General features: G+C 34.4%; 1 protein-coding gene across 2 annotated transcripts in view; it reads left to right on the top strand.

The window, feature by feature from the left end:
• Positions 1 to 3,762: 3,762 nt before the first annotated feature.
• MGST1 (microsomal glutathione S-transferase 1) overlaps positions 3,763 to 23,984 on the top strand; it is a 31,395-nt gene continuing 11,173 nt past the window's right edge. The window contains exons 1-3 of one of the 2 annotated variants that reach the window (XM_074194354.1): positions 3,763 to 3,866; positions 9,108 to 9,253; positions 11,141 to 11,235. In XM_074194354.1, the coding sequence (XP_074050455.1) occupies positions 9,134 to 9,253; positions 11,141 to 11,235 (215 nt within the window). In that variant the 5' untranslated portion in view covers positions 3,763 to 3,866; positions 9,108 to 9,133. Of the gene's footprint in view, positions 3,867 to 4,961; positions 5,056 to 9,107; positions 9,254 to 11,140; positions 11,236 to 23,984 lie in introns of those variants that run through there. The other variant, XM_074194355.1, reaches the window with a different exon arrangement.

Below are 23,984 nucleotides of genomic sequence, written 5' to 3'. Positions count from 1 at the left end.
TTCATGAAACCTAGAAATACCACTATGATTATTATTGTGGCAAATAGGTACAGTTTAATAAAAATAAATAGACAGATAGGAGTTTTGATTTTTTTAAAGCACATCCTTCTCAAAGCAAGATCAAGAAGGTTTCAACTACCAATTATTCAAGTGTAGCCAAGTAGTACTAGAATTAATACTATTATTCCATACATTTGAATACCAGTGGTGAGCTCCAATTGCCTCATCTGATTCTCATGACAATTATATGTGATTTACAAAGCAATTATTATTATCATCATTTTACGGATGAAGAAAATGAGGCATGGAGAGCATTTAGCGATCCAAAATAACCATCCAAATCTAATCTCTAACTTATATAATATTTGAAATATTTGAAAATGGTGATTACATATCCGCAACTCTATCTTAGATTCTTCCCTAAAATTTGCTCCTGGTCAGAATTGGGTAAAACTTGTAATAAAACTCAGATCTCTTGATTTCCAACTTAGTAGTCTTTCTATGATAGCACTTGACATATTGACTTCTTATTAAATAAGTAGTAAGACCAAAAAGGAAAACAAATAGTTGGACATGACTGAATAACAGACAAATCAAAGAGAGAGATGCCAAAGCATGACTGAGGGAAGGAAGATAGGTCGTATCTCACCCTTCCTGTAATGGCCAGCAATAGGATTTGTCTCTATGAAAACCACATTTGTTAATCATCTATGATAGGTCCAAATTTTCCCAGTGTACTATCACATCCTGTTGTTGAATACCTCCCTACTTCCCCCTAGATCACCTTGAGGTTAAAATAGATTTCTCTCAGAGAGCCGGCTACAAATCCTGTGGAAAGGAAAGGTGAATAAAATTTTTACCCTACTCCTCTTCTTTAGTTTTGGATGAGGGAATGTAAGTTGCATAGGATGAGCAGGCAAGAATAGATAAAACTTATTAAATTATTTTTAACCCCAAACTCACTGTTCTACTAAATTTCTCTAAATTTGTCGAGGGAACCACTATCATTCTGATCACTAAGGTTCACCAACATTGTATCATCCTTACTTTTTTCATCCAAATAGTTTTTTTTAAGGTTTTGGTTTTTGCAAGGCAATGGGGTTAAGTGACTTGCCCAAGGTCACACAGCTGGGGTAATTATTGTGTCTGAGGTGAAATTTGAACTCAGTTCCTCCTGACTCCAGGATCAATGCACTATCTACTACATCATCTAAGTGCCCCCATCCAAATAGTTTTGATAAGTCAAGTCTTATCATTTATCTGCAAAGTATCTTTGATTTTCTTTTCACTCATTCTAGTTCAGAACATCACTATCTTTCACATGGACTATTGCAGTGGCCTCCTAAATGAGCCTCCTGTATCCAGTATCTTCCCACTCCAATTCATTGACTATATTGTCAGTCAACAAGCTTGTATTACACACTAACGTTAGGTTAATCATTGTATTAAATTCTGTTAATACAAATATAAAGAGAAAGAAAGGGGTGAACTGACCTCAAGGAGTTTGCATTCTGAGAGAAGACAGCACATAAAATCTGTTAAAAAATGAAATGTGGCTCTTCTGAGTACACTCCTTAAATGGAGATTTGGAGAGGGAGCTTTCCAGTCAGTGGAGGCTACTTGCAGTATTTGAATTTCGGGAATGTAATGAGTTTTAAGATGAAGATCTGGGAGATGGGAGAGAAAGTCTAGAGTGTGGAAAGTGATGAAACTCATTGACAAATTGATTTTTCTAATATGAAAGTTTGAACAAGAACCCCACTACCTATTCAATTAACTTCAGTGGTTACCTATTGCCTCTACAATCAAATGTAAATTCTTCTGTTCATCATTTAAAATCCTTCACAATCTGGATCCTTTTTCACTTTTCCAATATTATAAATTACTGCACTTTTAGTCAAACTGACCTTCTTGCTATTCCTTACATTCATTGAAACATTCTCACACAAACACAGATACAAATAGTCAAAAGAAATAGAAAATCAAAGCATTATGCCATTCATTAAACACATCTACACAAAAATGAGATGAATTTATAGCAAAATGATTTTTGCTAAATTTAAATCAAAACACTTTACTTTTGTTATTTTTGTATCAACACAGAAACACAAAACTTGCTGAGAAATGGTTTTATTCACTGACTGTGAACATGCTATTTTCTTGCTGTATTGTGTATCTTTCAATGAAAGTCTTTTTTTAAAAAAAGAAAAGAAATGCATCTGCTTGGCTAGCTACATTGATTAAATTAATTAATTACTATGAAACAACTGGAGTTGACAAGTCTATCCTATCCCATACCACTTTATTATCCCTAGGTCAGACACAGAGATTATTTTTAATGAGGCATATTCAATCAATCACCTTGTTTTCAAGATTAAAAAATTTTCATATCATCCATAAAGAGATTTTGAAATTTTGTTCTTTACCTCATATTTTAAAATTCTGATTTTGTGTATATTTATAATTCCCCATGATATAGTTCATTATATTTGTAGATAAATAAATATACATATGTTGGGTTTTGGTGCTCAAAAAATTTTGCTTATAGGAGTGCACAATCAAAATTTGAGAGGCCTGGTCTAGATAATGAAGCAGTTGGTAGATTACAAACTTGTTGAATGAGTGAACCCAAAGCATATTTCTTAATATTTCCATTTCAACCTGGAAGAATGTTTCTTATGTAGATTCCCAAGACACTGGCATATTTCTATTCTATTAAACATTTTTATCAATGATTTGGACAAAGGCCTAGACACCAGGCTTATCAAATTTTCATGTGATACATATCTGGGAAGGATAGTTTAAGATCTTAACAAATTAGAATATGGGCCAAAAAGAAAAATAAAAGGAAATTTAATAGAGACAAATGTAAAGTCTAATCCTTGAGTTCAACAAATTGATTTTATAAGTACCAGAAGGGAAAAATGTGACTAGACAACAGTTCATATGGAAAAAAAAAATACGAGTTTTATTTTAGGGGACTACAAGTTCAAAATGTGATAATAATGTGTTATGGCAGCCAAAAAAAAACCTAATGAAGAAAATAAAATAAAACAAAACAAAATACTAATTTACTCTTAGACTACAGTGTCAGGTAAACAGATGTTATAGTCTCTCTAGTCTGATAATTTCTGGAATAATCATGTTCATTCCTATGCAACAATTTTTAGTCAGGACACTGATGAGATGGAGTGTCCAGAAGGCAAGTTAGATGATGACTTTAAAAGATAAAATTAGGAACAATTTGAGGAATTTGCAAAGAGGGAAATTTAGGTGTAATAGAAAGGAAAAACTTGTCAAAATAAGAGTTATCCAGAAGGGAAGTTCACTATCTTGGAACATAAAGATCCTCCCACCCCCACTGGAGATCTTGAGTCAAATTCTCAATTTATTAGGTATATTGAATAGGGGGAGGTTAGTCATATATGAGGCCCCCATCCAGCTCTGAGATAATGTAATTATGTGATTTGATCTTTTAGCACAACACCAAGGTAATTAAAGGCCAGCCTTCTCTTTCCTTACGCCTTCTCCTAAATACTGTTAAAATGCTAAAACTATAAGAAAATGATATAGATTTACTCTTTGTATCACGCTTACTGAATTTTCAAAAGGGAGAATCTAGGTAAGGTAGGAAGTCTCCTAAAAAAACAAATGGACACAGAAAGAAGGACTCTCCAGTGGGATCTGGAATATGTCCGAGTTAGAAAATAGGGGAGGCAAAACCTTTAGTTAGTTAACAAATAGAAAAGAGAGAAAATTTGGCTCCCAAACAGCTTTGACTAAGGGGAGGAGTCAACCAACTGCCAAGAGTATTGTGAAACTCTGGGCAGGCACCCGGACAAAGTGGGTGAAACTTGCTGAAAAAGGTTGGTTATTTTGCCTTTTCATTGTTTTACAATTCATTATTGGGTGTAGGAATTAGAAACAATATTTGAAGGTCTGTTTGCGCATTGGTACTTTTGGTGGTGGTGGTAGGGTCAGGTATAAGATTGCAGGGAAAAGGAGTTGAAACTTTCTGTTTCATATTAATCTTTTGTTTCTTTGCAGGGAAGGAAAGGATGTTGGGGGAGGGAGGAAGCTGTTTCCTGCAACCCTGTTGCAATTAGTGGATAAATTTCTTATTTTTCTGGGACACAGCTAGTTTCTGTGGAACATGAGTTTCTTCCACTCTTACTAAAAGTTTTTCAATTTTTCAAATTCCATAAAACAAGATAAAGGCTTCTTAAGAATTTCAATATTTGCATGCCTGTGTGGTGAATCAGACCGTGATTTTCTAACTAAAAAAAAATCCAGTGGGAAAAAATTGTTTACAATTGCCATAGAAAATCACAGCTAAATTTTTTGTCTTTGTTGCATGATGGATGGGGCATTTTACCCTTGAGATAAATGGCTTGAAGTTCTGCTAGTACTGTGACCCTGAAACTAGGAGATATCCTTTGTATTTTAAGGATCTGAAATCTGCCCTGACCTTGCTTGCTCTTTTTGATAAGCAGTAAAAGATATCAGCAGCCTGTGTAAATGAAAAGATTATTATAAGACCTATGCTCACTTGCCTTCACACACTAGGAAATTCAAGACAATTTGGTAGTAGGGCAAGGGGCACTCACTAGTCTTATCTTTATTGGTGGTAGTAAGAAGCTAGGCAAGAGAAAATAAATACAAAAGTTCAAACCCCTTCTTGAGCTGCTGTTCTATCCTGTAATCTCCAAATAATTAATGGGGTGTAGAGGGGAGGGGTGTTGTATATTGACTCAGCTTCTCTGAAGGAGTCCTGGGGCAATGGTACATGTACATGTATCCCCTTTACACCCCAGTTTTTGAAGAGATGATTTCAAGAAGATAAGGTTGTATTTGCCAACTTGTAGCAGGAATGTAGTTTCAAGGTCACTAGTTGAAGTTATTTAAATCATTAATATTTAAATCCCTATCTCCTCACTCTCATACCCCACCCTTCTTGTGGTGAAAAGACTTCAAAAACCTCCTGGCAGGTGATAGAGCCCTTTAGTGTTTGGGAAGGGCAGGAGGTTAATAGTAACTACTTCTGTGATCTTCAAGGTAAGAGGGAAGAACATGAGATATCATTAATATGACTTTATAAATAGTAATTTGGACAAGCTGAAAATATTCCACTTTAGTGGTGAAGTGAAAGGTTTCTACTTAGTGTGGGGTGGAGCAACCAGAGAGCCAAATTCAGAAGTAGGGGGTGAAACTGGTGAAAAGATTGTGAGCTATATAGTGTTTGTCATTGTTTTTGTTAAGTTGTGTCCAATTCTTCATGACTTCATTTTGGGTTTTGTTTTGTTTGTTTATTTGTTTTTTTTTTTTTTAGCATATCCTTCTATAGTTTATTTAAAAGTGAGGAACTGAGGCAAACAAGGTAAAGTGACTTGTTTAGGGTCACAAAGGTATTAAAAGTCTGAGGCCAGATTTGAACTTCTGGAGATCTGTCTTCCTGACCTGGTGAAACTCTACCCACTGTCCCAGGGAATATCGCCTTTACATATGAAATCAAAAATCTTACCTCTATTTCTATCCTTCACATGGACACAGAGACTTTACCTTTGGTTAATGACCTTAATCTTTTTTTTTAGGGGGCGGTGATAACACTCCTTTTTGAATCAGCTGATTTTTGGTTTAAATCCTAATTCTGATTGCTTACTACTTGTGTCACTTTGAGACTGATACTTAGAGTCATTGGATCTCAGCTTCCTAATATGGAAAATGAGGAGATTTGATTGCTTTTGAAGTCTCTGCCAGATTAGCAGCTATGAATTTCCTGATTGTCCCTCAGCATATCTCAGCCTATTAGTCCTCCAAGAAACTCTGAAATTGTAATTTACAGAACAATTCTTGATCTAGATTAATAGCATATTTATCTAGGAGTGTCCTTTTAGAAATGTACTCTGTACCCATGAAATTATAGGTTCAGACACGTCTTTCAGCTCCCAAAAGGTAGGAAGTGGGTGTCACCATTTACCCCTCAAAATCACTTTTTTTCTTTTTTAGGTTTTTGGGGTTATTAGACAAATGAGGTTAAATGGCTTGCCCAAGGCCACACAGCTAGGTAATTATTAAGTGTCTGAGGCTGGATTTGAACTCAGATACTCCTGACTCCAGGGCTGGTGCTCGATCCACTGTGCCACCTAGCTGCCCCTCAAAATCACTTTTGATTCTTCAATTAACATTGGTTTTCTTCATGTCATACCTTCCAGGAATAAATGACAGGCTATTGTCTTTCTAGCTCATCTAGTTTTAACTCTCCTCTCTTCCAGAAAAGACCATCTCTGAGAAGATCATGCAGTTAAATATTCACCAGTTGTGGTCCATGTACCACAACTTATTGAATGCAAATCATCATTTAAATTTTGTTGTTGTTGATGATGATATAGTTTTAATATCTAGGGATTTTTGACATGAGTCCTTAATAGACAACTTAGAAACTCACAACCGAAATTTTATCCTTATGTGTTAAGAAAGTTTCTCAATAATGTTTTAGTAGGATAAAAGTGCTATGTGAGAAAATGCTGAGTCACGGCCCTTAGGATATGTAGTTACACCATTCTTGTATTTCACAAAAGATTATGTAATTTCAAAAGGAGAAAAAAAAAACTTTCAGAATCATTTTTAGACTCTTTAAACTAGAGATTGCAAATCTATTGCAGTAGATACTATGGGGGAAACGAGCAGGATGTAGGGGAGAATGTTGAACATAGAAGCTTCTAAAAAAACAAGTACTCTATCAAAATATCTAGTTAGTACGAAATGTATGCTGAGGTCTGCCTCAGAGATGCTGAGTATATACAAAAGAAAGTCAGGGCCTATTCCAATTCATTTGGATTAGCCAAACCTAACTCTTTACAAAAGACTGAATGAAAAAGCATGCTTGTTGTTGTCCTCTGACTACTTTCCTGCCATCAAAAGCCTGCCTACCCTCAAAACTCCACACTTATAACTTCTTTATAAAACCTTCCCTCATTGCCCATTTGGAACTATATCTCCCTCCTCTGAATGGCTGCTATACCATAAGACAGTTAATACAGACTGCCTTAAAATGAAGTGATTTTTTTCATATATTAACAGCTTTACTCCTCGACTCCTCAACCAAACTGCATTTCTTAAAAGTAGTGGACAAGTTTTATGTCTTGTATCTCTGACAGTGCCTAGGATAGGACCATACACAGTTTAAGGTTCTTTCATTGATGACAATGAACATAATTCATCAATGAAAAACATCAATCCTTGAATCTTCCATTTTTTATTCTGTCTATAATAATGATCAAAGCTTTAGACTAGAATCAGGAGACTTGGTCACACAAGATAGAAAAATTTGAGTGTTGGAAAAAGCATTAACATCGTTTAATCTAACCCATGCGTGGAAATAAATTCCTAGCAGTCATTTTTCCTGTACTTGATCACCTCCATTGAAGATCTGGTTAGTTTCTGGGGTAGCACATTTGATTTTTTTATAATTCACTTTGATCTCAAAGCTTTGTGAAACTGGGTAAATTATATAACATCCTTGGACCATATTTTCTTTTTCTGCAAAATGACATATGATACCTTATGAGTTATATTATTATGAGGATTAAATTAGAAAATGTATACAAAATGCTTTGAATATTTTGAAGCATTCTTTAGTAATAAAGAAGAGTTATTATTATTGTCCTTAAAATATATGAATGAGTTTATAATCACATTGAAATGTATGTTCTCATTAATCATGAAATTCAACACCCATCTATGCATATCCATGCTGTAATTTTCCTACATAACATTTTATAACAAAAGTTCTATATGTTGTACTGGAGTCCTTTTGCTTTACATCATTTTATATTCTAGTAGTGCACCATTTATATATACCATATGATAATGCAATCTTCTATTTTGATCACATATTTCTTTTATAATATCTATTTAACTGAAACTTCTTTTTGTCTTCTGATTTATTTCACAATGAAAATATATGTTTCATCTTGCACCCCTGTATTCCCTATCAGGAGATGGACAATGTGCTTCATCATGAATTATTTAGAAAGTTGGTCAATTCTTCCAAAGTTGTTTATCCATAATTGCTGTTAGAGTCAAAATTTTTCTTTTTTTTCACCTCACTCTGCATCATCCAGGTCTTTCCAGGTTTCACAGAAACTAGCTCTCTCAACTTTTACAGCAAATAGTATTTCATTACTCTCTTATATCATTTTTTCAGTCATTCATTAATTAAAGAGTACCGTTTAGTTTCCAGTTCTTTGTCTTTATATAAAAAGTATCTGATAGTAGTATTTTTGCACATATAGGTTTTATTCTTCTATCTTTGAATTTTTTTGGGTTGTATAGATAGACAGAGAGTTCTTGAAACTCATTATTTAGTTTCTTAGATCCACCACTTTCCTGGCAAGGAATATATTTTTATCATTTGTGTTAAAAATGAAATGGCAAATAGTATTTTTATATGTTTTGATAAGTAAAATGTATTATTGATGACATTTGTCATTATAAATTATGACATATAGTCTTTTCAGACCATTTTAAAGAGTAAGGTTTTTATATTTCTCATTATATCTTCAGTCTTGCTCACAGCAGGTAGTTAATATGTGTTTTTTCCAAATTTGACTTAGATTTTACTTTTATAATAATTCCACCACTGGATTTGGAAAGTAGTTCTGATGTCTCTTAGTCTCACTCTTCACAAGAAGAATTCTCTACACCATATCCCCAGTAAGTAGTCTTCCAAACTCTGCTAATGGGGAGCTCCTCACCTTCCAGAATGATCTATTCATTCCTTTGTTGGAGAGGCTTAATTGATGGTAATTTTTTTCACTCTTTTTTGTAGTTTTCTCACATTAGCACATTCAGAAATGCTCTAAGGTATACAGGTGTTTAATAGTGTAAAACCAATATTATGTTATGTAAAAAAAAAATTCTTGTTTCTTTTTGAAGCCAAGTCATATAGACTTTCTCCAAGTAATTCAGGATGGGGTTATAGTTTATTTCGTATTTATTTAAAACTACATTATTTTTGCCACTGCTAAAGAGAATCAAGTGTCTAATGAATACTACTTTGGTTATTGCAATAATTTGAAGTTAAGTTCTTTTTTCTTTTTTTTTAGAATATCAATAGGATTCAAATAACAAAATGCCTAAATTAATCCAGAATGATGAGGTTTTCATGGCTTTTATATCCTATTCAACCATTGTCCTTTCAAAAATGATGATGATGAGTGTTTTAACAGCATTCTTCAGAATAACAAGAAAGGTAAGAAATGTGAAAATTAATATGGCAGAACTAACTAAAATATACATTAAAATATGAAGATATCAAAAGTGATTTTTTTCCTTTTCCTACTTTCAAACTTTTTTTGAGTTTCTTGAAATAATTATCTTCAGCTACTTTTCTTAGTCCAGTAGTTCTTTGTTTAATGTCACAAATGGAATATATTCCCACTCTAATTATTAGGCAGTCATTTTTTTTGCAGCTGTATCTGATATAGTTATAGTATTATTATTTCTCTGTTCCTGAAACTTGTAAACTTTATTAGAAATATTTCCTCCACCCACCTCCTCACCTACCTCCATTGTAGCTTTCACCCTTTGTCATGCTGCACAGAGTTCTCAGCACTGGAAATATCTATTTTTAGCAAACAAGAATACTGTGATTTAAGAAGTGAGATAGCAAATTAGAGATTAGGGTAAAAAAAGTTCTTTTCGGTCCACTATTTTGCATGAACACAAATTTGGGGGATAGGTTAGAGACGATCTTAACCTAACTCCCTCATTGTACAGATGGAGCCACCCATCAAAGCTTAAATGATTTCTCTAAATCACAAAGACAGTGTAGTAACTATGGGTTGTTCTACCTCTGGCACATGACCCTATTTTCTGCAAGTAGCTCACTAAAGTTTCATTATGCTACTAAGTGTCAGTATCAGGATTTGACTCTGGGTTTTCTGATCCGTGTTACAATAAAGAAGCTACTGAATTTTGAGTCAAAGGATCTCAGGATGAATCCTGATTCCTTGACTTAGTATTTGGGTGATGACTAGATGGCCTCTGAAGGGCCTTTTAGTTCTAAATCTACAACAAGATACTATGAGGCCAAAAATTGTGTTTTTTGCTTTTATATTCTTCAGATCATCCTGGGACCTGGGCAAATTGTTTGACTTCTGGATGAGTCTAGATTCTTTTAAAAAAAATATTTATTTGAGGCAATGGGATTAAGTGATTTGCCCAAAGTCACATAGCTAGGTAATTGCTAAGTGTCTAAGACTGGATATGAATTCAGGTCCTCCTGACTTTAGGGCCAGTGCTCTAGTCACTGTATCACCTAGCTACTCCCAACCCAATCTCTTGAGTTTTTTTAATGGAACTAAAATTATTATGTAGCATAAATAATATACATAAAGTGTCATATTCTATCATCTTGTGGGTGCTATCCTTTACTCTGGCCCTCTAACCTCAAGTTACAATTACCTTATATGCCATAACACTGGTGTTCTGCTCTCAATCAACTGCTATATTCCCTAACATAGATTTAATATGAAGTAATATACCCACACACACATATATTATGTATGTTTTTATATATATATATATATATATATATATATATATATGTATATATGTTATAGTATACATTTCCTAGATCTGATCTTATTTTGCCTTGCTTAAATTACTTTAACTTAATAAAGATTTTGTGGGAAAATAACCAAAAAAGTAATTATAGGGGAAGACAGGTGGTATAAGCAGATAGAACACTAACCCTGGAGTCAAGAGGATCTTTACTCAAATCCAGCCTCAGATACTTGATACTTACTAGTTGTGTGACCTTGGACAACTCACTTACATCTGGTCACTGAACCCAAATGACTCCAGAGGAGATGCTGAGGCCTGTCACTTGGTCCAGCACCCCCTCAAAGTTTTCTCTAGTGTATATAATAAAATATTCTTTATAAGTATTGAGTTCTCTGAAACTATCTTAACTTTTTGCATTCTTTTAGACATTGTCATTTTCTTGTTTTTGTGACACTGATTTTTTTATCTTGTGATATAAGTGCTTTATTTTGCAGAGAACAAAATTCCCCATTTTAACCAACTATTTCTCCATATTTGACATTGTATGTGTTTATGTATGTATTTGGAATAGGCTTTTGCCAATCCAGAAGATGCTCTGTCCTCAGGCAAAGGGGAGAATGCTAAGAAGTTTCTTCGGACAGATGATAGAGTTGAACGTGTACGCAGGTAAATGAATACCTCTTGAAAACTACAACTATTGGGAAAAAAAACTGGAATAGTAATTTGAAATGCACAAAGTTTTGCAGCCTAAAAATTGTCCAACACCTACTCTAAAGTTGTTAATTCAAAGTAGGAAATCATAGGGTTAGAAATTTGAAAATCTCCATATTTTGATAAAATTGATTATGTTATCTCAGTTCTGTGTATACACTATCCACTGACCCCAACCCTTTCATGCCATTTTTTTTTGTTCTGGTCATGTCTTTGACTTTCCATAAATCTTTTATAGAGAATGCATACAAAATGTTTGGGACCTTTCCTCTCATTCTCTTGATAGAATATGATTATCAATGGAACATAGTCTCTCTCAACCACTATTAGTCATTATTGCCAAATAATTATCCTACCTTTTTAATCCACTAATTTTTGTAATTGCCGTTCAGTTGTCTCAAACAAATCTGATTCTCTGTGACCTCATTTGTGTTTTTCTTGACAAAGATATTGAGGGTCATTTTACAGATGAGAAACTGAGGCAAATAGAGTTTTGACTTGTTCAGGATCACACGGCTAATAAGTATTTGAGACCTGATTTGAACTCTTTTCTTCTTGACCCCAAGCCTAGCTGTCTATTTACTGTGCCACTTAGCTGTAATTCAATAATACATAGGCCTATAGAATATAGATGTTGTACTCGAAGGGACTTCAGAGACCATATAATAAAGACTAATTTTATGGATGAGGAAAGTGAGACCCTAGGAGATTAGTGGCCTTGCCTAAGGTCCTACAGGTAGCAAACATCTTTTATATCATTTCTCTTATAGAATTCTTGGTTAGTAATATGTTATAGCCTAGTGATGCCCACCATATGATCTCCATGCTAAATGAAAATTGCATTTAGTATGTATTTCAGAGGCACCCTCTTGAGCGTTATAAGGAATTAGTTTTCATAGGGGAAAATATGAAAGACAATGGGAAGGAAGCCAAATTCAGAAAAATAGAGTCTCTTCTATAAACTACTTCCTTTTTAATTTTCTGCTGGTAAAAATATTACCTATTGCTTAGAGATGGACAATGGTTTATTTAGTTTTCTCTCCACAATTTACAAACCAAAAGGGATTTTATTTAAAAACATATTCTTGGGAATTAAAAATATCTAATTCTGCCACATCCAGTGGCTTTATATTTGATTAAATATGACACACTCTTCCCCAGATTTAAAACACTGACAGCAATTATTTATGTAGCCTTGGAAGAGTTTTGTAGTCATTTAAATAAGTATACTTATTTTTAAAACACTGAATATAACTTGAAGGGCTCCAATCTTCATATTTACGTTCATATAAAGTGTATTTTTTACATCCAAATTGCAGTGTTAAAGATGTGTTCTAACTTCTTATTATTTAGAGAACATCAAAGTCAATTTTTTCTCCTTTTCCTCCTGTTCCACCTTTAATTTCTTCTAATTCATACTATATATGAAAGTGATTACAACACATTCAGAATTTAATGTGCTTGTTTTATTTACATATTTGAAGTTTTAAGATAAAAACACAATTAGTTTTGTACAAATTAAGATAGAAAATGGTTGCATGCATTTCTTCAAAATACTATCTTGGAAGCCCCTATCTATATGCTCCCATTTTTAAGTCAGTCATAGTGCAAATACAAAATGCAAGTGTTTAATAAAATGTTTATAAAAGTAGCAAAAAAAACCCCTATATGTTTGGGGCATACTATCATATCTCACCATAGGTAGGAAGGGAGGAAGATGGAAGATCACTCAGTATGATAGGGCACACATAAAAATACAAAATTCTAGAGAATGTATGTCACCCAGGCATATCATGAGAGAACACAGAGATAAGGAGATATACATGTGATGAAAACTTCAGCCGGGGGCACATATTGAGAACATGTGGCCAGGGTCTACATATATAGGAACAATTCATACTTCAACCTTGGAGCTGCAGGCACCTCCAATAAATTATGGTGAAGCCAAATTATTATTCTACCTTCCTACCTCTGGAACCATATACCATTCTTCTTATATTTAAGGATAGCTAACATTTTTAAGTGAAAAGTTTTTAATTTCCTTCAGCAGTCTCCAGTGAAATTGTTATATCTTGTCAAGTTCCCTTCTAAAATACAGCACCAAGAAATGTATGCAGAACTACTACCTCCCTATCAACACCATATTTTTAGTAATTTTGCTTAGGACTACATTAATTATTCTGGTTGCCATATACCAAACCTGACTCATATTGAATACACTAGAACTCCCCTAATTCATTGAATTTCAGCCATCTAGGATAGCCCATGATATCTGAACAAGGATTCATTTTATTATGTAGCTCACAAAACATCATCTATTTCTGCCTGAATATGGCCAACACCACATTACCAATCTTAGTTGATGTCTATAAATCTTTTTTATTCATTCATAAACCTTGAAAATGTGCTTTATTTTCATTTTCAAAAAGTTTAATCCCATCCTCTATCTTTTAGTATTTTAAATTTTTGTATACTTTAGTTACAAAACATTTTTGAAAACTCAATTGAACATCTGCAGGACCAAACACCTCTTTCCCTCTCCTTATCATCTTTTTCCTCTCCTAAAAGTTAATTTATAATCAAAATAAGAAATTAATTATTCTCCAGTAGTCATAGATGTGTATAATTGCCTAGTGGATTGCGTTCTTTGATTTTAAACTGAAGCAATTGACATTGATGATGTTATAATAGTATAAATATTTTTCATCATTATCATTCTCCTCCTAAGGGAATTTGAAGTCCATTATGTGTTCTCCTGAAAAAAAAAAGAAGCAGGATTCTGACTGATCACCTAGTTGAGTGAATATTCAACACACACACACACACACACACACACACACACACACACACACAGACATAGTTGAGACAGTTGGCTTCCATCTTAGTCAAGAAAGTAATAAATGAAGAGCCTTCTGATTGTATGTATAATGCTTTCTGATGGTGAGAAATGTGCTTTTAGTATTACAGAAATAGAGGTATTGTAGAAAAATAGATTTGGATAAAAAACATTTTTGTTACTATGTGGACAACGTAATGATGCTCTATCCGGATAGGAGCCACTTGGGTGACTCCCAATACTTGATCTGTTCCTCCTCCTTTTGAACTGACCATCCAACTGTTCATTAACTCAAGGAGTATTTATTGAGTCCCAACAATGACACATGGAATATAAACTAAACAAATTTATCAAAGTGAAAACAAAAGTAAAGCATTAATAATATCACATTTTTAAGGGACTGTCCCTAGTCCCTCCTTTTATCATTTGAATTCGAAATGTCCTGTTCCATTTCACTGACTTGCTTTTACAGGGGGAAAATAAATACCCAAAGGTAATTTGAAGAGTAGTATTTGAGGGATTATAGGTCAAAAGGGAGTGAGTAGTCACCTCATATTGTTTAGGCTCCTTTATATGCTAGTATAAACTGAGGATTTGATGGACTTCAGAAAACCTAGAAACCCAAGAGAGGATCAGTGACAAGTTATTTTTTTCCTCATCTATTAAAATTCTGTCAGAGAGATGGGTAGGACAAGAGATAATTGCATAAATTGTCTCTTATACCTCATACATACTCATATACATAAACACTAGATAGCAGGATACTAGAACAGACTGGATGTTTGAACTTATATTATTACAAAATACTGATTTTTTCCCTTTTGGAAAACCATTTTAGAAGGCATTTATATACTCAATTTCAAATTTAAACCCACCTACTTATGGAATTCACTTATTCATTCAAAATATATTTATTGTATACCAAGAAAGTACAAATAATTGTGTTAGTACTGAGGGGAATGTAAAAGAATCATAAAGTACAATTCTTGCTATCTAGAAGTTTAAAATCTAGTAAGAGGCAAAAGACAGTTAAGCAATGACATCAAGCAAGCATTATAGGGCGAAGAGTCAAGGGGAATATTTGAGTTTTAGGAGCATTTAGAAAATTGGTTTTGGTGAAGTTCAAGCACATTATAGGTTAAAAATATCATGTGTCACTTATAAAACTTATTATGATTTGAAATTGAATTAAGAGAAGCATGGTATTCAAAGTGAAACAGATTGAAGTCCCAATTCCTTTCTGTTCTACTTTGTTCACATTATCTTACTCGGTTTATGATAGGTAACACAGTGAAGGAAGAACATTAGCAGAACTGATGCCAGATAAGGGTAACCTCTGAAAAGATAACCATAAAAGGTAACTAGGATAATAAGGAGACTTGAAACAAAATCATATGATGAGAAGTTGAAACGACTTGGAAATTTAGCCTGCATAAGAGAAGACTAATGTGAATATAATAAATAGACTTGGAACATCTAGCCTATATAAGAAAGAACTGAAGTGTATATAATAACTATGCAAATATCTGGGGCATTGTTTGATAAGTAATTTGATAAATTTATTTTGGGGGCACTGAGAATAATAAGTAGAAGCAACAGATAGAAAAGATAATGATGTAAACTTCAGATTTAAAAAAGAAAGAAAGAAAGAAAGAGAAAAGAAAGAAAATTTTTAATAGGTAATGAGTTTTTTGATTTTATACCTTAAACCTTAAATTCAATGATCAGCTGTTGAAGATATTGTGGAGCATATTTATATTTTAGGTTTGGGTTGTACAGAATAACCTTTGTTTTCCTTCTGTAATGTAATTCAAAGTCAATGCTCAAGACTTTTGCTTATGTTAATGGTATAAAAGTTTATAGAGAAGTCTAAATTTCTCAAAAAAGACTCCAGAAAAGACCTGGACACCAAGATAAGGCAACAATGCAATAATAAAGAAATCAAAAACAAAATAACAGGAAACAAAAGTCAAGGTCTGGCCAAATTCTCGACTACAATTAATAGGAAACAATTCAGTTTGCAGTCCCCCAAAGCACTTTTTGCCCACAGGGGTAGGTAGCTTAGAGTGTGTGGATAGGGAAGTCTTTTAGGAAGGAATAAATGTCAGAACATCAACACAAGACATTTTCAGGAGGTCCCAATACTGCAACATTCTGAACCTAGTCAATTCATAGATCTTGAAGCTAGTGATCTAACCACCAAAATACCACAGGAGTTAGAATCCAGCAATAGGAATGCAGGAAATTGAGATAAGGATGAAGCCTCCTTACCTTCCCCTCCTCTAAGGGAGTCAAAAATAGTGGAACATAGCCCCAAGTCTCAAATCAGGAAATGAAGCTGGAAATATGAGTAAACAGAAGACACTAAATACCATGAAGAAATATTATGGTTCAAGAAATGTCTGAGATAAACCGAAGAACATAGAATTATAGATGCAGAGTTGGAAGGCTTCTCAGTCCAATCTTATAATTTTACATGCAAAGAATTTGAGACCTAGGGAAATTATGATTTGCACACTCCACAAGGAGAAATTGCCAGTGACAGTGTCAATTACATTATATAAAAGTTTCAACTAATCAGATTTACGACTAATTATGGAAAAGGTTTTTTTTAAACAAGTAGGAATAGGTTGTCTGAAGAGGAAGAATGTTCTAGTTCACCAAATGTCTTCAAATGGAGACTGGAAGTTCCAATGTTTTTGAACAATTATGTTAAACTCAAATAGAAACAGTTCCCTACAGACTACCTATTAACTTAGAAAATCAGAGATTAACATTATGTGTTGTATTTTTATTTATTTTGTTGTCTTTCCCAAATACATTTTAATCTGGTTCAGGATACATTTACCACTTCTTTTATAGAGAAAGCTTCTATTTAAGAATTAGTTAGGGGAAGCTAGGTGGCATAGTGGATAAAGCACCGGCCCAGGATGCAGGAGTACCTGGGTTCAAATCTGGTCTCAGACACTTAATAATTACCTAGCTGTGTGGTCTTGGGCAAGTCACTTTAGCCCCATTTGCCTTGCAAAAACCTAAAAAAAAATAGAATTAGTTAGATTAGATTTTGTCTCAGTTTTTTTCCAATTTTGTGATTGTTTGAAAATAATCCTTGGATTGGACATTCAAGTGTAAGGTAAAGACTCAATCTTTTAGATATTTTAGTCAAATAAAAGGAAATACAAATAACATTCTGGGTAAATGGAACAAAGAACCCAAGACTCAAAGTCAATAATGATCATGTTGATTTGTGGGATATAAATACACTCTATTGGCTAAAATAAAGTCAGAAGAGTAGAACATAGGTTTCAATTAGAGTGGATGGGTCTAGAAAGTAAGAGAAGAAATTAAACTTTCTCCTTTAGGTAACAGGTTTGTCAGAAGTTTTTGTGGAGACGAATGAGATGAGAAAGAGTATTTTGGGGAAGAATATAGAGAATATCTAGAGGCAATGTGATATGGAGAATACTGGGACAGTCTGGGAGAAAACCATAGCTGAGTTCAATTTCTTCATCTGATCCATAGCTATAAGATTAAGGATAGATATTCTATCTCTTCTATTCCTACACAACTAAGATAATAAGTTATAGGAAAGTCATCAGTCTCTACTGATGAAGAGAGTTACCACACATTAGTCATTCTCCAAAATAGATGAATATATAGATAATTGGAGATTAACTTCAGAGGAATGAATGCTAGCATTGAGACTAGGATTAACTGAAGTTGATGAAAATAGGAAATCGTTAGTAAATGTCAGAACATGGTGAGAGTGGTAGGAATAGAAAGGAAGAATTATTAGAATGTAGTGACAAATTAGCTAAAAGATTTGAAGGTGAAGAAAAAAATAAAAAATGAGCTGAAAGCTTGAGAGCCTTAAACAGTAGTGCTATAGAAGGAAGCAGGAAAGCTGATACAGGAAACATGTTTTTCAGGAAAAAATGGCATGCTCATTTTTCCCCCCAAAGTTTCTTTTGATTTTGGTTCAGCAAACAGTTATTTTTTGTTGATCAAAATCAAGCCCAGATAAAACTTCCACTTCTCACCTTTTTTTGTTTGTTTTTTGTTTGTTTGTTTGTTTTTGCAAGGCAATGGAATTAAATGGCTTGCCCAATGCCACACAGATAAATAATTATTAAGTGTCTGAAGCCAGATTTGAACTCAGGTACTCCTGATTCCAGGACCAGTGCTCTATCCACTATGCCACCTAGCCGCCCTACTTCTCACATTTTCAAGGATGAATTATTTTCATAAAGAATGCCTAAAGTTATCAATTATTCTACTTTAATCAGAGACTAAAAGAAGAGTAAAACAGAGGGAGACAGATAGTATCAAGCATAAATGTGTAGTTTGCAGTCTGTTTTCCCAAGTCCTTGTGAGAAATGGTTAATTTGGACCTCTACTCCATTCCAATTAGTATTAATGAGATCAATGTGATTCCATAAGGAGGTAATGATTAATAGAAATTATTGGTGATATTTTCTTCTAATAATATATTTCTTCAGTTATCTAATAAGGTCAAGAATAAACATTAATTAATGCATATTTTACATGGCTTGTGTAGGATAATTAGATTAGATAAATTCTTATAGTAGGTCTGAAACTTTAATCAGCCATTCAACATTTGTTTAACAATTGTCATTTACTTGCCTGACCATAAGAATGCTGCTAACCAAACTCAACTTGGGTGGGATGTCCTAATAAGATTTGTAAAGCCCTCCAATTTAATTTTGTATCTCCAGGCCTCTTGGTCTGTATGAGAAGGTGACCATTGTATAACCACTTGATCAACAGAGATGTACTTTGTTCAACTAATATTTCATTTTTTGACCCTCCAGGGTCTCTCAAACATTGGGATTTTGTATTTTACTTTGCCTCTCCTGAGAGCCTGGATATCAAGCTCTATGAAAGTAAAGCCTTAAGGAAAAGGAGGCATCACAGATCTTGAAAAAGATCTGAGGTCCATTTCATTAGAGAAGATCATGTAACCTTTAATAATCAGGTGGCCTTTGCCTCAGTGAATTTTCTTAAAGATTGGACTCAACCCTCATCTGGTTTATCACATTAGCCTCCTAATTAGTCTCTCTGCTATCAAGTATCTCTATAATCTTTCTCACAGTTGTCAAAGTCATATTATTATAGTTCATGTAGAAGGTCACTTTGCCCTTGTCTCAAGAAAATCCATTGACTCCTTCTATCTTTCCTGTAGGACAGGAAAGTCCAACCTTTTAGTTTTGGGGCCAAATCACCCAATTAAAAAACCCTCAAGGGCTACATACAGAATTCAATACACAGTCATGAATACAATGCCACCAGGCTGTGGGTTGGACCCATCTGCTTTACAATAAAATATGAACTACCCTGTTGAGAGTTCTGAACATAGACCTAATCTATTATACCTCATATATCATGGCCCTTCCTCTATTCCTTGGTACAGTGAAACTAGTCTCTCTTTTTTTAACTGTTCCTTATGTTTGACATTTCATCTCCTGTCTCCATGACTTTTCACTGACTATCCCTATTCCAGGAATACATGTTCCTTCCTCACCTTTACTACTTAGATTTTTTTTGTCTTCTTCAAGAATCAGTGCATGTTCAATATCTACATGAGGTCTTTCACTACCCCTTTATCCCTAATTCATAGTGTTTATCCTTCAATAAAGTATCTTTTATTTATTTTGTATATGATCTTTACATGATTATTTTGTACATATTATGTCCCCAAATAGGATTAAAGTCTGTGAGAGCAGTAACTGTTTCATTTTTGCCTTTGTATTACCAGTTCCTGGCATTGTGACTTTAAATATAGGCCTATTGACTAGTAGAGTTATATGTTCATTTATATATGGACATTAGAGGCTATCAGGCTTATTTTTTTATTCTCTTTTTAGATATTTTCTCTCTTTAATATTTGTTCCTTTTCTTGCTATTTTTTCCTTTGCTATCTATCATAGTATACACATGAGATTTGTCAGAATTATGTTGTTAGTTTCCTTCTCCCTGTTCAGTTTAAAGTTCTCTGTTATTTTCCCAATATTCCAGGATAGTATATTCTTAATGATCATAATTATGCATTGTCAAGAGATTATTATTCCTATATTTTAAGTCATGGTTATCTTGATCATTTCCTAAGATATATTCTTAGCCAGTTGTTCCCTTCAAAGTCTGTCGTTCCCTTTCTCCACATTCAATTGAAATAGTGTTGAAAACACCCCCTGTGCCTCCTAGGATATTTAGTATTTTACAGATAATTTTATAGTCCTTAGTAAAGCTTTCTAGTTTCATATGTCCAGTATCAATCATTACAAGTAGTTTGTCATTGTTTTTTCAGGATTACGCCATGCCAGAGATACAAGGAATTAAACAGATCTCTGTGTTGTTTATATCTACTTTGTACTCCTTAGGGAGGAACAATCTACAATCACTGATCTTTTCTTCTTCTGACTATTGTAGCATGAATTCTCACTTCATGACACTTTGATTTTATCATTTCTTGGAATAAAATGAAGTATTTCCTTAAAATTTTATTTAGCTTTCTCTTTTTATAAGAAGTGCCTCAAGATTATAAGAAAGGTTTTACCATTGTATCTGTCACATCATTGTTCCATTGTTTAAATCTCCTATCATTGGTAATATTTTTCCTTTTTTATAAACCCTTCCTCTACTCTTTTTCTTCTTCCTTGATTTATCTTTTTCATGCTTTCAAAAATAATTTATTCTTTTTTTATAGTCTTGAAAGTAGAAATGATTCATTCTACTACTTTTTTCTCTAGAATTCAGAATAACTTGGTCATTATCTAATATTACTTAGTATATTTGTTGCATGCTATTATTGTAGAAACAAAAATGTAACAAACTCTAAAGAAAGCAAAATATTCCTTGCTTTCCATAGTTACTACAAAATCTAGTCTTTTGTTTTCTTTTGTAAAAATACATGTTTTATTTATTTCATTAAATATTTCCCAATTTAAAAATTTAACATCCATTTTTTTAAATTAAAGACGTTATTTGAGTTTTACGATTTTCCCCCAATCTTAGTTCCCTCCCCCAGCCCCGCCCCCATGGGAATCAGTCTGTCAGTCTTTACTTTGTTTCCATGTTGTACCTTGATCCAAATTGAGTGAGATGAGAGAGAAATCTTATCCTTAAAGAAGAGACAAGAAGTCTAAGAGGTAACAAGATCAGACAATAAGATATCTGTTTTTTTCCTAAATTAAAGGGAATAGTCCTTGAACTTTGTTCAAACTCCACAGCTCCTTATCTGGATACAGTTGGGACTCTCCTTTGCAGACAGTCCAAAATTGTTCCTGATTTTTGCACTGATGGAATGAGCGAGTCCTTCAAGGTTGATCATCACTCCCATGTTGCTGTTAGGTTATACAGTGTTTTTCTGGTTCTTCTCATATCACTAAACATCAATTCATGCAAATTCCTCCAGGCTTCCCTGAAATCCCATCCCTCCAGGTTTCTAACAGAACAATAGTGTTCCATGAAATACATATATCACAGTTTTCTAAGCTATTCCCCAATTGAAGGACATTTACTTGATTTCTAATTCTTTGCCACCACAAACAGGGCTGCTATAAATATTTTTGTACAAGTGATCTTTTTACCCTTCTTCATCATCTCTTCAGGATATAGACCCAGTAGTGGTATTACTGGGTCAAAGGTATGCACAGTTTTGTTGCCCTTTGAGCATAGTTCCAAATAGCTCTCCAGAAATGTTGGTGAGTTCACAGCTCCACCAACAGTGTAATAGTTTCCCAGATTTCCCACAACCCTTCCAACAATGACCATTATCCTTTCTAGTCATATTGGCCAATCTGAGAGGTGTGAGGTGGTACCTCACTTTAATTTGCATTTTTCAAGTAATTAATGATTTAGAGCAATTTCTCATATGGCTATGGATTGCTTTGATCTCCTCATCTGTAAATTTTCTTTGCATATCCTTTGACCATTTGTCAATTGGGGAATGGCTTTTTGTTTTAAAAATATGATTCAGTTCTGGCCAAGATGGCAGAGAGAAGACAGGCACAGTTCTAAAGTCTCCTGATCTTTCCCCATCTATCACATGTACCAAACCTCTTAAAAGAAATCTGACCCACAAAAGGCAGAAAGAAAAGCCAGGAGAAAGAACATCTACCTCAGGATTTGCCTCCTGCAGCAGCATTGGCTGAATTTTGGCAGGTGAGTCTGGGCTCAGACAGAGGATCAGCCCCAGATCAACCAGATTAACACCTGAATTGGAGCCAGGAGTCTGAGGGCTCCAGAGCCGGACCTACTAGATCAGCAGTGGGGCTAGACAGCAGGGGCTTGAGTCAACTAGGGAATAGAGGCACTGGTGTTGGTGCTGTCCCCTGGGAGCTTGCAGACAGGGCTGGGGGGAGAGTTCCAGAGAAAGAGAGCTGGGGACACCATCCCTGGGCTCCTCTGGTCTGAGGCACTCAGAGTCCCATTACAGCTCAGACTTCTTCCCAGAGTAAACAAACCACTTCTGCCTGAGGCCAAGGTGTGTGAGCAGAAGAACCAGCCCAGCTGAGGAATAACCTCAGGCCAGGGTAAAGAGCACCATTGATTGAAGGTAAAAGAATTCAACAGCTCCAACTCCTCCCTTCAAGCAAAGGGAGAAGGGCTCAGCCAAGGTCACAGACACTCCAGAGAAAACAACCAACACCTCCTACTGGCCAGCAAGCGAAATTGCATTCAGTGAGTAAAGCCTTTAGCAATCCCAAGCCCCTGTGAACCAGCCCCTCCCCAACTCAAGGTCTTAGCAAAATGAAGAAGGGTCAGTGGAAAGGTGGATCCATAGAAAAATTCTTGGAAGGGAAAGACCCTAACTCAGAGAGACTTGGAATCTCTGAGGAGAATACGATCTGGTCTCCAGCACAGAAAGACTTCCTTGAAGAAATAAGGAAGGAGCTTAAAAATCAACTGGAAAATTTTGGAAAGACAATACCTTGCAACAAGGAAACAAAACCTTAGAAAGTACAATTGGACAAATGCAAAAGGAGAATAGATCTCTCAGATCATCGATTGGACAATTAAAAAAATGAGAATAATTCTCTTAGATCCTCAATTGGGCAAATGCAAAAAGAAAATAATTCTCTCAAAATCTCAATGGGTCAAATGGAAAGCTCTTTCAAAAGTAGAATTGACCGATTGGAAAAGGAGTTGCAAAAGGTTAATGAAGAAAACTCCTCTCCCAAAATAGAATGGAGTCTACAGAAACTAATGACTCCATGAGACAGCAAGAGTCAGTTAAACAAAATCAAAAAATAGAAAAAATAGAAGAAAATGTAAAATACCACATCAACAAAACCACTGACCTCAAGAATCGATCGGGGGCAACCTGAAAATTATAGAACTTAGTGAAAACATTGAAGAGAAAAAAAAAGCCTGGACTTAATATTACAGGATCTAGTGATGGAAAACTGCCCTGATATCATGGAATCAGAGGACAAAGTAGTTATTGAACGAGTACATCGATCCCCACCAGAAAAAAAAAAATCTCAAAATGAAAACATCAAGAAATGTTGTGGCCAAACTCCAGAACTATCAGGTAAAAGAGAAAATCCTGCAAGCAGCCAGAAAGAAACAATTTAAATATCAAGGAGCCACAGTAAGGATCACGTAGGACCTGGCTGCATCAACATTAAGGGATCCAAGGGCCTGGAATGAGATATTTCAAAGAGCAAGGGAGCTTGGAATGCAACCAAGAATCTACTTTCCAGCAAAATCGAGCCTTCTCTTCCAGGGAAAAAGATGGAATTTAACAAAATGGAAGAATTCCAAAAACTTCTGATAAAAAGACCAGAGCTAAACAGAAAATTTGGACATCAAACAGGAGGTTCAAGAGAAACATGAAAAGGTACAA

Source organism: Macrotis lagotis, chromosome 7 (genome assembly GCF_037893015.1).
Source record: "Macrotis lagotis isolate mMagLag1 chromosome 7, bilby.v1.9.chrom.fasta, whole genome shotgun sequence".
In the NCBI taxonomy this organism is placed as follows: Eukaryota; Metazoa; Chordata; class Mammalia; order Peramelemorphia; family Peramelidae; genus Macrotis; species Macrotis lagotis.
Note: the sequence above shows the minus strand (reverse complement) of the source record. Positions and strands in the feature narration are given on the sequence as shown.